The sequence below is a fragment of the Euwallacea fornicatus genome, chromosome 10 (genome assembly GCF_040115645.1).
Source record: "Euwallacea fornicatus isolate EFF26 chromosome 10, ASM4011564v1, whole genome shotgun sequence".
NCBI classification, from domain to species: Eukaryota; Metazoa; Arthropoda; class Insecta; order Coleoptera; family Curculionidae; genus Euwallacea; species Euwallacea fornicatus.
Window position 1 is genome coordinate 2,127,411 of NC_089550.1, and position 17,706 is coordinate 2,145,116.

Below are 17,706 nucleotides of genomic sequence, written 5' to 3' on the forward strand. Positions count from 1 at the left end.
TGGACATGTCTTTTGACGATTCTCCCCTGTCTTTCCAAATTTGAAGTTTTTTAGTCAAAATAGCTCGGTGGAGCAATGAACCTTCAGTACCAATCATATCTAGGTTTCATCTAAATGATTCTATGACTGGCTCTGTGATAGACACGGAACGTTCGTGATAATGATAGGTTTTTAATTGATTTTTACAATCTCGATTCAACGCCTAGAATTTAAATGAACTCGCGTGTGATACTGCAAACGACTTTTTAATGAATGCTATCGTCTTGTCATGGTAAATTTTATAAACTGAATTTATTGTCATTTCAATTGGGTTTATTGAGAATTTTTTCGAACCCTCGTTTTAGATGATAAACCGAGCTTCAAATGTGTCGAAATTTATATTACTTGAGAATTCATTTGCCTCAATTGAATGTTAATGTAAATGTAAAAGTCAATGTTAATCAATTTTTAAAGTTTTAACATAAATCTGTAGGTTGCCTTTGACCTACATTTGAAAACCAAATTAATTTTTTTTCTCTCTAATTTCTTCAATTATCTGCTTTATATTGTGTCTGCGCGAAGTTTTCTCTCTATTTTAAAACCTGCTTGTCTGCTAAAAATTCCCAAGTTAATCCATTTGTCTTGGCCAGACTAGCGCTAATATTAATGACCCAGATTGTCAAATTATCATGTCGACAAGTTACAGAGCTTTACCCGCCTCGACGTATCTACAAGATACATCAGTTCATTCTAATTTTCATTTATATGTGCCTGCTTGCCGGGAATTATTACATGGGAAAGGCAGCAGTCATGGGTTATCCTGTTTTCTGTTTTATTTACCTCAGTTTCATTGACCCGTCATTAAAAGTAGCTTGGGACGCGTGAAAGCCCATTTAAATGATCGTCCAACGTTATTCCAGATTTATCTGAATTGCGGTTTTATATTTATGGACGCAGTGAAAGGTGTGGAGTATCCAACGTCAATTTTCAGTTCATTTTTTCCAAATAAATATAAAATTCCTTCATGTTAACTTATTGACCAACGCACCGTAAAATGACAGTAGAAAGCAGGCACATAATCAAAACCGAAATATCATACTTACGCCTACAACTAATTAACCAAGAGATTGATGGTCATGACTAGTATTAATAGATATTTTATTGTGCTGTTTCTATAACGGGGCTAGCCTTAGGTCAATTTTTATGCATATCAAATTAGCAGTGTTTCCGTTGATGTTCGTCATGCTAATTAAGCGTTTTTAAAATTTTGGTATGTTTTTGCCAAGCTGTCCAAATCGAAATGGGTTTTTTGTGTTAGAGGCGAGGAGGTCATGATAGATAAAAGCTCCAAATTAGGTTTTAACTACTCCATGGCTGTTTTGCTTTAAGAGATTTCCTTTCGAACGGTTAGATATTCTGAAGACGGTATTAAAATCATCCGGAACCAAGATATTTGTATCAAATAGCGTGATACGTCTCTTTAAATTTGTCAAATTCAAGCGAGTTGAGTAGATGGAAAATTGGACAATACCGATGCAAACCCAAACTAAATCTGGGATTAAAATCTCTTTCTTGTTCTTAATTTTTATTCCGGTTTTCTTCGTATTCAAGTCGGCAGAGCAATCGGACTGGAAATTGCCGTAAATCAATACGAATGTTCCAACGAAAGGAAATATTGAAGTTGCCTAATGATAATTTTGATTTGGGTTTCAACAAAATTCTAGACTGCTTCAGAGTCGGAAACTTTAAATACATATTTAAACGGGAAAGTCAACCCCCCCGAGTTAACCTAAACTAGTCCTTAATTTTTTTATCTTTAACAGGAGATTAATACCTTTCAGTCCCATTTTGTAAATACTTATTAGACAAATCCAGGAAGAAAGTATTACTCTATCTGATTTCCTGGACAGCGGGTACTAAGGAAAACCAATACGTTACACATGTCCTCGTTGATGTGATACTTGGAACCAGCGTATCTGTCTGCATTTTAATTATTTATTTCTTTTAATTTTTGATTGCATAATCATTCCCGCCTATTAACTATTATAATTATGTGATGCTTGATGTTAACCAGCTCTAATTCCAAGAAGGAGACAATAGAATAGTGGGAAGTACAACCATCGACGTTGGTTCTAAGAAGCGTTCCAAGTTCAGGACCAATTCTTGATGGTGTTCGAGCTGATTAGGTGTGAAGCTTTGAGATTCCCTTATTTATCATCGATTATACGTGATATATTTCGTAATTAATATCTCCGTGATTAAAAAAAAAATTAAAACCCTTCCTAATCCTTTTCAAACGCACAGTACAAGATAATCTCCCGGACGTTTTGTAATAAATAGAGGCCAGAATTCGTTTTGTTTTCTACCTGCCTCACACCGAGCAGGTATATGGGATAAAACCGTGTCATGTGTGGCTTTATGTGCCTTTGTCTGGCGAATGACGAAAAAGAAGTGTTTAAAGCGGACAAAAGCTTTGCTGGGTATTATTAAAACGCCCTATTGTGCCTCTCGGTTTTTTAAATTAAGAAGAATAGCCATAAAGCTAGCTATCGTTGCATATCTCTAGTTTTCTCTAGAGCGTCTTCAATTACTCGACGGTAGGTACTTTGGCTCTCAGTGATGTGGGAAGCTCTATAAATACATTTTCTGCATTAATAACGAAGTCTACCTGCTCAACTCGTCTGCCAACTCTAATACAGTTATTTCGGCTGAGTGCCCCTCCATTACGCACTTATATGAGAGAAGCCGTAGTACTAATGCAACCCATAATTTATATCCAGGACATGCGACAGGGGCCTATTTTAAGCCAACTATCTATTATTAAAATAAACAGGTAAACGCTACTTACTGCTTTTGCAACAACAGCTTCTTAACTCCTCATCAAGAGTAAATGTGTTAGGAAACCATTTTTTACATGGGCGAAAGAAAATAAAGGTGGAGAATGTGCTTCGTTTGGCCTCATTGCGGTGTCGACCTCTTTCAGGTATCTTTTCTGTTTGCCAAAAAATGATTACGGTTTTAGAGCTTAATTTGAGGCTTGGACCATACTTTAAAAATCGATCCTTAAAATCAAAATGGCGTAACATTGCATGTATTTAAGCAAGTATCCTAAGCGCAATTAACATCGCACTGTTGAAGCTTAAAGCTTAGGCGACCCATTTGCTCGGATAGTGTCGAAAGCTCGAAGAACTTTCCTTCGTAGTTCTTCTTCCGCCTCAGAGGTATTTCGATAAAAGTTATTTTGCGTGTAGCCTCGAAGGAAAAAAGTCTAACAGGGTGATGTCGGGAGAACGGGCTGGCCGAGGATGTTCCGCGTGGTATCAGTCTGCCAAAAGACCCATGTCATGCACATTCCTGCACTGCCCTTGCGTTATTTGCGAGTGCGCCATCCTTTGGGAACCAACGGTTATGTGGGAAAACCAACGAAAAACGATCATAGTCTTTTTCCGTATTCGAGACTAAATTTTTTATTCCTTTGAATGCGCAGCTTTTCTCCCGTTCAAACAACATTAAGTGTCTTACCTCAGACTTACCGTAGATTGGCAAATCGCATATCAAATTGCCTCAAATTAACAACCGCGTTAGACGCATTCGCACAAATTACCATTAGCTTTTTTTGTACATGATTTCAGGCATTCAATTTCATAAAATTAACTCCCGCTGGTTAAAGAGCAAATGTAAATAGTACGTCACTGACAAAACAAGAATTCAGAAGAGTAATTTCATAAATTGGCCTCGTTGCTTTGACTGGCGGTGTCGTTAGAAATAAGTAAGCGCAGAAGCTCAGTCAGATTATGTGGTTTTGACTTTGTCTAAGCCCAAAAATAGGTAATTGCCACGCAGGAACGCCTCGTGTGCTACTGCAGTTATAAATCAGTTGGCAGATGTGCTATCTTGGTTTCAAAAGAGCGAAAAATGGTGTTGACAAAGTCGTAGGTGCTTAATGAGTCAAAGATTTTAAGAAGGAAAATTATTAAAACCTTTAAACAGTGTCGGACATTACATGACATTCAGATATCTCAAAACAACGCCACTGTACAGAGTATCCGGAAATTGCTATGGCGAACCTCACGGGATGGCTCCTGGTGACATTTTATGACGAAAAGTTTATATATGAGCAAATAGGTCCGCAAACGTTTCGTTTCCTAGGTATACTGGGTGCTTTTATTTTATTTTTTTCTAATAAAGTTTCTACAGTTGTTGAGGCATTTAGCGCATTTCTTCCCAAATTATCTTAATGCTATCATACTACAGTGTACGCCATAATGTTGCATCGAGCGCATGTCGGCACAGCCCTGTTGGAGAATAGATATTCGATTTTTCCATCTTGTCCTCGATTTTTTCAGCATATTTTGGAATATTTCGCAGCTCGGAAAGGAGTTTTTCCCCTTTTTGCCAATATTACGTGTTTTCCATCATACATTCATTTGCATAATACCGAACGTAATACCCTCGATAATACCTATAAGCACGCATTTTGAGCGTATTTCCAAAGCATATTACAAGTTTTTCTTATTCTTCACATACGATGGGTTTATTATGCTCTAGGAAATACGCCATTGAGTAGAACGTCACTGGTTTTCATCTTTGTTAATCTATATGAACAAATGTATATTTATATTAACAAACGACCTCATATGCGACTCTTTTTGACGGGTTTTCAAAAACATTCTCGACATGTGCTCGATCCAGGTAAATAAAAAGATTTTTCTTAATTAATAATTTCTTAAATATTAATTAGAAATGGAAACTTAATGATAAGAAAAGGGAATTTTCACAAACATGTTTTGTAAAAGTTCCTTTCTGACATATTATAATTTGTCTAAGTCCATACTAAGTCTTTGGCTTTAGTATGAACATACTAGTGCAGGAATGGAAGGCTTATTGCGATCTTTTTCCGCTTTCATACGTTACCATTCCCTATTTCAACCGTGTTTGTCTTATCGCTGTCCTAAATTTCGGATTGGAACAGAAATTGCCATTTTCCTACTTTTCGTAAGAGTTCGACACATTTCAGACATTGCTTGCTGCTTTTTGAGCTTTGGGAGGAGTACTTAATAAATAAAGCAAACACATCGGAAATAACTTACTCTACGACTTCCCAGCCATCGAAACTGGCTAAATTCGCGATTGAATTGGCTGTGACGATGACAAATCATCTTACCAGCCCACAAGAGACGAGCCCCCCGGCCCGTTTCCTTCATTTATCATACCCAACTTTGTTTAAAACAAAATGGAAATTAGGGCCTCTCCTAAAGCCCTAGTGAAAAATCACCTCTTGCCGTTAAATAATTCAAACACAAGGTCAACAAAGGAAAGTTAATTTCGGTTTGTTTTATCCGTGCACAAAGGGCCGTTTAATTTACTCGGTTATACAAGGGGCGAAATACTTCTTATTTGTGGGTTTTCCCATGAAGGCCGGTTTCTTTGCTGCCAATCAAATTAATACTGATTCCGTAATCGGCTTGGTTAAGAAAATCTCAACTAATTTCACGGGCAAGCAAGCTGAATATGGAGCCAGCGATGCCATTAAAATAAATCAGACCTTAACCGTAAGTTGTTTCAGTTGAAAAAATTATATATGAAGACCAAATCTAGATGCTGATCTTAATCTCGGCTCAAGTTGCGTATGGCGACCGTAATTAATTATTCCTTTTGAATGGCAAAAAGGGCAATGAAATATTATTCAATGAGGTATAGATATAGATACGAGTGCAAATTAGTCGGCAATGAATGACGGAAATATGGCGCAAAAGTGGAGAAAATATTGGGACGAAAATCTGTGAAAATGTGAAATTTATTCGTGTGGAATCTTGAGGAAATTTGAAGAGTGGCATGCAAAACTCGGGGTACCTACCGATTCGGACGCCACTGTGCTCCTAGACTCGAATCTAAGTCATATCATTAATTAGGGAATTGATTTCTTTTCGGAAGGAAGCCATTTGTCTGGAAGACGTTTACGATGGGATAAAAGGGATGAATGACGATAAGACCGGATCAAGGATGCTGGCATAATAATTTTTCCCCCACATATAGCTGGGCACAGCAGAAGATTAAAAAAACTGCTTTTTCCTTAATTCGGAAAAAGGACGATTTATATGGTAATTAGCCGATGGGGCAGATAGGGGAGAGGATTAAAAAAAACGCTGACGAAGAGAAGAGATTTTGATGAACGAGAAGTAAAAACCCTTTTCAATCTATAAAAAACTGTTCTTCTAGAAAACGTTTATGGGCACAAAATAGAAACTAGTATTTATGCTTTGCCTTAGGTAGACGTTTTTTGCATTAAAAAACAGAAAAAAAAGAGACACAAAATCGTGGCTCAAGCAAGAAATCCCCGCAGAAAATGCCTCCGTGATATGCCAAAAACCTCAGCAATGCTGTTGCTCATCTGGAAAAATGATCCGCGAACCGTTAGAAACGAACTAGTTCGAAAATGCTGCTAATTAAGAATCCTACGAGTAAACAAACTGAATTTCAAATTCATGATAGGTTTCCTGTTAATGCAGGTCCGGTAGGCAGGAATTCATTTCGCAAGCCGGCTGCGTGTCCCTTAGAAGATACAGATAAACTGAAAGGACAAACGTGTCCAGAATACGACCGGGCACTATATTCAATTTGTCCCGTCAGGTGCTCGGAATATGATTAAAAGTAGTGGCGAACGCGGAATAGCAAACACACGTAATCCGAGGGGATTAGATCTGGGCATTGTGATGGAATTTCAAAACGACAAACAATTTATGTGCCCCCCAAAGGTGCAATATAATTGGTTTCGCAAAAAGGTTTGGCAACACCTTAGACGTTTGGCATTCCATCTTATTAGCAAATTGATATATTGTTTACAGCCATTGATAAATAACGAATGTATATCTAAATAGTTGTTAAAGGTTATTGGCCCATGGCGATAAACCAGGCCCTAAATAATGTAAAAGTTAAGCAATTAAAAAAGATTTACCGTCCCCTATATAGCAGTTCGAAATAGGCGCGAGTAATTGGGCCAATGCTTATCAAGTTTCAGTGACAATAAAATGACGGCAGTACTACTTAAAGCTTTATGGTTCCCCTTTAATGCTCACGTTCTCATTAAGAAGAATGCTTTAGTAGTTACCTGTGAGTTTTAATAATAGGCCGATAAAAATATCTTGGCCGTGGTTTACGTTGGACGTGAATAAGATCGAGTTCGTGACAGTTATCCCAAAGTCAACTGCAGCAGCTTTAGGGAAAAAAGCGAGCCAAATTATCATTGGCATGTTAGCTTCGACTATTTATTCCTGACCAATATCCGAGCCAATGCTCCTATTAACATTTTTTTATGAAATTAGCTTGCAGTTAAAGTTAACAGCACATTGATAATTCGGCCCTTAAACGTGAATTTCTTATGTGCCGTGAGCATAAGTTTTGGCGTTCCTATTATTTCCAAATGTTTTTCCAAAATCTGCTTTATGACGATGACAGTGCCCAGGATTGGGATTGCTTCGATCATAGTCTTCGTGATGCGAAGAAAATAGTGTTGCTAGTGATGCGTTTCCACGACTTTTAAGTAAAAAGTAACACTTAAAAAAATTGACAGAAGTGGATCTAGGGGTTTTTAATCTTTGGGTTTTAATAGCTCTCCCTATGCAACAAAATTTGCCGGCGATTTCCCTCGCGGTTTTAACAGAGTTCAGGGCTCTATCAGAAATTGAAGCCAATCGTGCTGTAAATACTCATCCACCGTCCCTCCCGTTCTCTTGATATTTAAAAGACGTTCCAGACAATGTATTTCCTCACGTTCATTACGATCACTGAACTTTATAAGCTTTATCCCTATAACTTCTACCCATTGTCATGCCCTTTTGTTACCGAGTTTTTTGAGCTTTTTGTTAAACTCCCCGTTCGTTTCGAGGGCCGTCAAGCTTGAAAGTCTTAAGGCGATATCTGCCTCTTTAGACAACTTGCCTTACCAACTTTGGTACAATAGAGGATGAGGTTAATTTTTCGATACGAATATTTTCGAAATGATAATGACGTGCCCCAATATTTCCAATTCATTCAGTAATTGCATTATGTATTCATGTGGCATAAAATGGGAAATTTATCAGGCCCTGGCTGCAACGTTCCCAATTTCTGGAGGGCGACCATCGATATATCGATTACAGTAATGAAATTTTTTTCCGGTCGCATTCAGGGTGTTTATTAAGCACTTATATAAGCTTTAAAGAGTGAATCTTTGGCTAATTTTAAGATAAATAGTTCACATGAACACGGGGCCGTGTCGGCTTGGTTCTTGAGATGCAATACTCCAAAAAAAGGTGTAGTTTAGTGTTTCCATGATGGGAATCTCAAAAATTTACTTAGTTTTTTGTTTAATGTTAGAGGACGCCACATACAGTGTTGTATCTTGATTTAAATAATAATATAAATATAGTATTTGTCGCTAAAAGCAGCTATTTTGGAAAAAAACTGGATTTAAACTTAAACCCGCGTTGGAACTTTGCAAGTCGGACGATAGATTTTTCGAAAAATAAGCAAAAAATGTGTCTTTTGCTCTTAGGATTTTGACGTGACAAACTTAGATCATTTGCAAGACTAAGGCTAAACTAATTTTGCAAATAAGTTAATGACACTTACAACAATTGTTGAAAATTATTGCCGCCTATTGCAGTGCATGCATCAATTCGTCTTAACGTTGACTGGCTAACTTTTTCGAATATACCTGGTGTCTGATTAATAACGGCACAGGACTCAAATATCCCGTTTCTTAGATCTGGTTAATTTTAGACCCGAGTTTTGTAAATTAGCGACTTCAAGTGAGTCCACAGAAAATAATTCAAACGATTGAAATCTGGTGATTTGGAAGGCTTTTTTTGAAGTCTCGTACCTCAGCAACCTAGCCGATACGACCTTTTTGTCTTAAAATCAGTCGAAAATTCACCTTTTGTGTTCGTTCGATGTTTGCACAACTACTTAATAAACTTCCTGTATATGGCATGAGTTCTGCCTTTCGTAGTTAGTAAATAAGTGCATATTTGCGTCAGCAGATGTCAAGTTAATCAAAGTTCTGGACAATTTTACTTGATAAGTCCAATTAGCGTGGATAATTATAATTCATTAAAACGGCCTTGCCTGTCAATAATGAATGTGTAGATGTTTGTTTATGGTCAAAACCTCTTTTTCCAACGAAAGCACCGAAATTTTTAGTTCCACGATTTAGGTCACTCAGACCAACGATATTGCAGTTTATACTGTAGATTTGAAAATGCAATATTTCAAACAAACAATGGGAGAAAACATATTTAACGTAAACTAACTGTGAGTTAGATAAGTGCCCCAGTCACGAGTCACCTTAATTTCCATACCGGGTTAAATCCGATGCAGGTTTGTAAGTGTTGAGTGATTAAAAATGCAAGCGGCATGCATCTACCAAAGCTGATAACAATTATTATTATTGCAGTGCCGTAATTATTGTAGCTCATAGCTGTTAATCCGCATGATTACCACGGGGAATATGAGAATGTTCGTTTATGTAACCATTATTCCGAGTATCGGGCTTTTAACATTTATTGGTAATTATTAACTAGGCATAAAATGTAGAGCCTCAGGTGTGAATGTTTCATTGCCGGATCGGTTCGAGTTGAAAACATGAGAAAAATGCCACGTTTGTGTGCTTGATCATTAATTTTCCAAGTAACGACAAGATTTTTTTTTTGTTAGTTCATGTATATTAGGAGTCGATTGTCTAACGCACGGCAACGCTCGAAGGAACGTTTTGTTCACTAGTAATTTAAAAAATTTAACTCGCCGATACCACTGAGAATACATGTAGTGATCACTAAATTTTCCAAAATCAAATGCCATAGGAGTGTTGTTCCCATTTTTTAAACGCTGTATTGTTGCGACTGGCGTGCAGCCGTCGTAGGTAAGAGAGCGCCAAAAAATGGGTTTATCGTGGGCGCTCGCCCGAGTGATTTATTGCTTCCTTTTATGTACGTATGTCCAATAATCTGGTATGTTTGTTTATGTTAATGTTCGCATATGTGCTTGCGAAGTTTGTTTTACATTGATATTTAACCCCTCAAATTTTGTAACGCTCAGGGAGATGCACTTCATCAAACGACCAGGGTTTTCGAGCGGACACGGTTTTCTCGGAATGGAACGTCTCCGGACCGAGGAAACTCAGAAAGCCAATATTTTCTTTAATTTGTGTAAAAACCGAAGTGGAATTCGCGATTTGAATGGGCGGAAAGATTGTAGAATTCTGTAGCGTGCCTAACCGTTCCTCTCCAAAGGGTGAAATTTCAAAGATTGCATTGCCGCGCGCTGCGTTTGGCAGCTCGGCTCAATATTTCTACGTTAAAAGCGAGATCGACTCTCAATCAAAACTCGTCTTACTCTCTGTTTACTTCTTGCGTTTTGCCCACCCCGACACCACCACCCATCTCGGAGTCAAAAACAAACATTAATAACCAGTTTTGTATGGAAAATAATAACAATTAACAGAGCCTTGCAGAAATTCCAACCCGAGTGGCTATCAACGCATCAGAGATGATATTTCACTCGAGCGCTCTCGTTTCGAGAACAAAAAATGAAAAAGCAGACGGATTCCCTCGAACGATAAAATCTCGAAAACTGTTTTCATGCAGACCGTAAAACTGGCAAAAACCCGAATTTATGGATGGGGTTGTACTGGTAATTTACAGCACGTCGCATACTTTTGCCGGTGCATATTTCCAGGCCGTTTTAAGGCACTATTTCTCGTAAAGACTTTGAGGGAATAGTCCCCCAGTCCTTTCATGTAAAAATGGATTTACGACCCACTAGCTTGTTATCGTCTTCTCTCTGCATGTCATATTACCGCAATTTATCCCGATTTTTGTATAACATTATTCTTTACCTGTTTGTAATTTAAATCATGTTCGTTGCCGTATATTTATATGCCGGTTTAATTGATGTTTAGTACGGACAGCCTTGTATAATAAATAGTCTCATGCATTATTCGCCTTGTTATGAGTTCGATTTATGTTGGAAAATCTTTAGAAGCCAATTGAGGATGCTGTGTGTGCTCGCATGGTCTAATGCTCAAGTCCCTACGGCTCATTACGCAAACATCATGTTTACTTTTCGTTTTTCTCTCAGCTCGTTCCACTGCAGTGGTGTTTACACCATTAGTTAGTTGATTTGGGCTGATTTCTATTAACACTTCATTAGCCTCGTTTATTTTGCATTCGTTAAGACTAGTTGGGAGTGAGCTTTAAGTGTTACCTAATCAATATTTTTTGCCCTTTCACCATAGGCAAATTGAATTAAAATCCTCCACTCTGTCAATATTAATCCGGGAGATTAAAAAGCCATCGTTCTTCCGAAACAAAAGACTTATAAAGTGCCTGGATCCTTTAATTAGTACAACGTTCAAATTTGATTAATATTTCACTCCTCCCTCCTGCGATACCGAACTAATTGGCACGATAGAAAACGTAAATTGGAAATTTTACTGCTTAATTATTCGACGAAGGAGAAGTTCTCCTTTGTTGATCAGAGAGCAGATCGCCCTGGACGATTCTGCAGGCCCGTATTTATCAACGGTTTCACAATTTAGCAAGGGTTTATTGATGGAATGTGGTGCGCAATTAGATAAGACAAATACTTTATTCGCATATGACTAATCATGTACTTCGTAATAGTGTTTGCATGTAGATAAGAACGTTGATAAGTGTGATTTTCGTCGAAAAAAATTAAATACCAGTCAATTTAACCGTGGCAACAAGTCACAGTCAGCCTGTCGCCATACCAAAATTTATTATCTATCACAATGTACCAACGCCAAAATCAACAATGCCCACACTTTACCGAGCTTTAGCTCAACGCAATGGCCACAATACGGTCCTGCAAGTCTATATCGAAGTCGATCCATTAAAGAAGTTCAATACAGAAGCCGAAGTAAGTAAATCACTCTTCTTCGGAAAATATCTTCTTTGTGTACCCTTTACTATCCATTAATAATTTAACGACATGAAAGACCGAAATTTGGGAGTATACACAAAACTAGTTAGAAAGAAAAATATTGCTTCACCTCATATTGATGGTATCGTGGACCAACAAAATATAGTGGAATTTTCGAGGGGGGCAAAAGAGGTTGAAACGACACACGATTGCCTTTGTGAGTCCGTTTGAAGCACGTTTGAAACAATTTTGCAGGCTTTTGGAAAAACTCGCGAATTTGAGTAGCTCTAATGGAAGCACTACATCGTGGCATCGGAAAATTACTGGGGACGTCGTTAGGAAAATTTGAGTAGCGTCCATGGACAGAAAATTGAGACACTGGTGACATTCAGAAAACTGCACTAGTGCGCTAGTATGGCCAACTACTTTAACGGTGCTTATTATGACATGTGGTGACATGTCAGGCAGAAGTTCTAACATTCGGTTATGGTAATTGGGTTAATCGCCATTAGCGCCTTCTGAATGCACGAGGGAGATTTAATAGTAGAAAACTTCTATGTTCTAATCAATATATTTTTTGCTCTTTAACTAGAGATAGGACTGTCCACGAATTTGTCCGACAGCGCGTTTAAACTCCTTAGGTTTTCTCGTGGTTCTCCTTTAAAAATGGTAAAAATTTTTGCCTCTCTTCGGTGCGATTAGAGCTCCATAGGGGTTTCGAAAAACCCTTACGACACGAATTTCTTGAACCATTTTAATATACTACTTAAATTCCTTGGATTTTTTTTCTTGAAACGATATAATTCTTTCATTATTTATGTTCGATTTAAAGCCTATTAGAGCGACTCTAACGCCCCTACATTCTTCGGAAATTCTTGCCATTTGTCTCTTTAAATGGATATGAGCTTTCCCCGCCATTTAAGCTGAAGTACAATTTCAACGAGAGCAAGAAAGGTGTATTAAATAGACCCCGAAATTTAATTCTTTAATGGAAGTTTGCATTACCGCAGTTGCTCTCATGATCGTCCTTTTCTTGGCCTTATTTCCTCGAAATATTTAGTTCCTTACATTTCAAGACACACTTACACTAATATCGTCAAAGTCTCTGATTTGAATCGAATTTTTTCAAAATCAATTTTTTTCCTGTGTATGTCCCAGAGGGATTTTTAAGCTATTTGCTCTTCGTATTGTCGATTAAGCTCAACACATATTGCCTTTGGCTGGCTGTTGTGCAGACTGCAGCCCCATTTCGGCCTTTGTTCCCCCATTTTAGGGAGGATATTGTGGAATTTCACGCTATCGCCGGGCAATGGCACATCTGGTGCCCAACGCATGTGTTTCCTATTTAGATGAAGTTAAGTACTTTTTTACTTGGCCTTTGTATTTTTTTAATTCACGTTGAAATGGATGTTTTTAGTTCAATTTAAATCAGAGAGTTAGACGAATCACATATGTAATTTATTCTATTTAGGACTCTTTCCTGGGTCGTTAGAAAGTGCCCGAAGTTAGACTTGGAAGTCTTAGAATTAAATAGAATTGAATATTAAAATAACGAGAGACAAATGGCCAGTATTTTGATACCTGGTCCTTTCAGGAACAAAAATTCGAAACCTCATTGTAAGGGAATTTGAGGTAACATTGATTGAGTTTATTTTTTTAGAAGGTAATTTTTTTCTGAATTTTTTGGAAAAATTACTGTTTTAATTGATCGATTTCGTGACCAGAAAAATGCGGACTTCCGCGAGATTTTTGATAAATTACCTGTATTTTCATGGCTTTTAGTCAAGATTTACCTCAAGTTACTATCGTTTTCCCCATATTTGAACTTAATAATTTTCCCTCGGTTTGGCGGGGGTGACAATTATACGCATCTAGAGGACTAAAAATGCTTATGTAAACTGCGAGTAACCACATGAAACTTGTAGCTAAAGCATCTTACAGCAAACTACTAACTATTACCTTCTAGACCTCTAATGACAGAGGCAACACAATACTTACTGCAATATATAATTAAAATTCATTACCCACGAGTATCAGACAATAATTAGAAACCTCTTAGTACTACTTTCCTATAGACAATAATAGTAGGAAATAACTCTACATCTAACATCCGAAAACGCTTCATTTAACTCCAGACAGAGCTTTCATTATTCCATTAATAACACGCCACAACCGGAGCTGGACGATTGAAAGAAAGCTTTGAATGAATTATGCAGCAACCTTTATAAATTATTATTGCCGGAGACATTGTCTAATTGTCTCGAATTGTTCGAATCCAATCCGTACCATGAAAAACTTGCCTGCTTCCGTTTCTGGGAACCATTAAGTAACAATGGAACCTTGATCGAGTATCAAGACCTTATCAGCTTCACGAATTTCAATCCGGTAAAAAGTAGTCTGAAACTTATTATATTGGCAGAGATTCAAATCAAAGGCCCTTATAATTGTGATGTCTACGACCCCTATTAACTACGAGTATCACCCCCATGGGGGTATAAACTTCTCGATTCCCGAAATTGTAAGGGTTTAAACGTCATGACCATCACTTCAATATGTCTGGCAGATGCACGTTACAATACCCTTTTGTATCGTAATATCTCCCGAGAGAACCATGGTTAGTTTCAGTGTTTATAGTCATGCTTTTTTTGGGCTAAAGAAAGTTTTGCCTGCTCTAACATAAGTCTGATAAAGAACTCAACGGGGAGTGATGATAGAACGGATTCCACCCTTAAAAACGAGCAAAAGAAGCTGCCTTTCAACTTACTTTTAATCCGTCGTTCTCCCTTTGAAGTCCCTTTTCTACCACCCAATTCCACTCTGTTTCTGTTCCAGGTCATGCAGTTCTGGAATTTTCCGTGGAACCCTCCGATACGGTAGTAGAGGCCGGACAATCTGCAGTGCTGGATTGTATGGTGAAAGCATCCCAACATCAGCAGTCGGTGCTGATCACCTGGTTGGATGAAGACGGCTCAAGAATCACTCTTTTAAGTGACATGTATAGGTAAGTTCTCGAGTACATTGGAAACTTCCTGTGTAAAAATATACCATATTAACTAATTAAACAGAGGGCTCTTAAGTCTCCGTGGGGCCTCATTGAAGTTGTATACCTGGGCGAGTGATACAATCTGTCTTCGATTAGTACCGGCCCCTTAAAATTGTACTTGTTAGTTTTCAAAAGTGAACAACCTCAACAGGAATTTCTTAGTGTAAGCACACAAGAATTCCGCAAATTTTAAGCAAATATTTGACATTGGTGCGAGGTACTGGGATTGATTCATATCCTTGTGTATTTTCAAACACTGGGGAAATACATTAACTATTGTTTCGACGATGATGAGACAATTGACCCATGCACGTGATTCACCGAAAACAAATATCGGAAATCGTCTCTCCTAAATTTACCGGCTATTTTGGGATCGGTGTCGGGGCACACATGTCGGAAACCGAATCCATATTGAAATAGGTAAGATATATGCAAGAAAAACATACTCCCTAGTAACGAATAGAAACATTTCCCTAGGGACTGCCAAAGCAAGTTAAACGCGATCAGGTTTCCTCAGTGTGTATTTTAGTTCCTCTGTAGACTTGCCTGTCAATTTACATGACAACCGAAATTGAAGAGTTTCACTGGGTTTTATGTTACTTCTATTGATAATTAATAGTATTCTTGCTTCCCGTAGCGAACGGAATCACCCCAAGGGTGCACCCTCTTGAAAACCATGAGCGTCTCTCTCAATTTTTGACTTAAAAAAATGCTTCAAAACCTTCCTTAAAATGTACCTATTTAGGTCCCTTAAACTGACTCTTTCAAGGTCGACATTACTCGTCAGCCTTATTAACACCTCTCTATGTTTAGGTCACAACTTACAAACGGATCTCTCTACATAACCAGCGTGGTAGAAGAGCAAAGACTGGCCGGGATTTATCAATGTATGGCCACCTTGCCGAATGTTGGATCTATAGTGAGCAGAACAGCCAAACTTAGTATAGCCAGTAAGTGTATCTTCCGAAGTTAACATCATTCGTTTTTGTCCAGGATGTTAGAACCCCAACTCTGCAGTTTATTTGAACTTTAAAAGGGGAGTTCTGAAAGCAAACTCACTAATGTTTGCTCGAGTTAATGCCTGAAAATTGCAGTTGAACAAACGCTTATTTAAATTGGACCTTTGCATTCTCTCCGATGATATTTATCTTTGGCAAACGCTATTTTTGAATTGGTCTTTTTAGGACGAGTCGCAAGGCCGAACTGATAATCCACTGAAACGATAATGATATCTTTTAGAGAAATTTTCACAAGACTACTAACCCGGGCCATCAATAGAAATCCGTTGATATGAGAAATTTTTTTAAGGACGAAGGGAAACTATATTTACCGTATAATAGGCCACAAATGAAGATAAGATTAAAGACGTTTATCGTAATAGCGTGAAAAGTTCCCATCAGTGTTTCCGTTTTTTTTTTTTTTTTTTTTTTTTTTTTAAGAATGGAAGTACGTATCAAGAAATTAAACTTCTGTGCTCGAATGTGGAAATTTCATCATAGAGTCGTAACTCTGTCAAAACTTCCGGCAAAGAGTAACAAACTTTCGGCAGGTGATTGCGGTCATGTTCTCTGGAAAATTAAACTGGAATCCTATATATTTCAGGAAAGTTGGGTCCGCTGAAATATGGCAAAAGGTAATTGCCTTCACAACATAAAAGCTATTTTCTTCTGCCAAGAGTTAGATTAAAAAACTTCTCTCTTTAGCTTTAAACTTCATGCAAAAGTATCAAGTTTTTTGTGCGCCATTAAGTAAGCGAAGCGTGCAACATGTTAGCACCTTTTTGCGTCCTTGGCAGTGATTTATGTAAGAGGACTTCAAGCCGTTCGACCCATTTTTATTGGCTTATCTCTTATCGCCTTGGCTTAGCTTACGAATTCCCTGCACAACGCCTAAGCACGAATAGGGTTTTTAACACCAACACAGGCTATAAATCTACTGGAAAGGTGATTGAAATATTTCAGGTAATATTTACATTAAAATTTGAATATAGGGTGATGTACTATGTGATGTCAGGAAATAACAATAATGGAATTTTTCTTGACTATTTGGTGGATAAATTCTTTGTTTGTTTACTGAAAAGTAAATGTTTTTGTCTTTGAAGGACGAAATGTGATTTGTTTGTTTCTCTCTCGAAACTGCTAATATAACCTACATTTTGCGTGCGGAAAAAATAGTTTTCTAAAGTGCTAATTCAAGATATACCGGGTGATTCACAACAGAATGGACACACAACAAGCACGTGCGGAGGACTTCAAAACAAGTTGATTTTTTAGACTTCCTGGAACTTTCTTTATCATACTTTATTCGACAGTTGCAAGGAATTTTTGGTATACGTGTTTCCCTTTTGAAACTGCCAATTCCATAAAGTTTTGAGTTAATATTAATTTAAAATTTTCAAGTATTTTTTTATAAAATATTCAAATCTGAACAACATCCTCTTTTATGTTTTTCTTAATTATTTTACCTCGACTTTAGCTGACATTTTAATATTCCAAACTCGTGCTTCGCCGTGGGGATGTTGAAGCGGGCGAGATGCTGGAGACAGGAAAAAGGGAAAAAGAATAATATGCTTTCAAACTTATTATGTAGTAAAAACGAAACATTGCATGTTTAAAATTTGATTAAGTATGTCTTTGCAAACATTATGTATAGTTCTATAGAATTACCACAGAATTGCAAAGGTCCATTAATTCCTAAAGACATACTATATATACCTACACTGATTTCCTCCTTGGAAATCAGCCACAGAATCTAACTATTGTAAA

The 17,706-nt window shown here is 37.5% G+C and overlaps 1 protein-coding gene across 7 annotated transcripts in view; it reads left to right on the forward strand.

Moving 5' to 3' along the window:
• fra (frazzled) overlaps positions 1-17,706 on the forward strand; it is a 34,747-nt gene that overhangs the window by 2,127 nt on the left and 14,914 nt on the right. For all 7 annotated transcript variants that reach the window (XR_010732521.1, XM_066286818.1, XM_066286821.1 and 4 more), the window contains exons 2-3: positions 14,731-14,899; positions 15,755-15,891. Coding sequence is in view for 6 of the 7 variants with exons in the window: in XM_066286818.1 (XP_066142915.1) it covers positions 14,731-14,899; positions 15,755-15,891 (306 nt within the window). In the remaining variant the exon portion in view is untranslated. The remainder of the gene's footprint in view (positions 1-14,730; positions 14,900-15,754; positions 15,892-17,706) is intronic.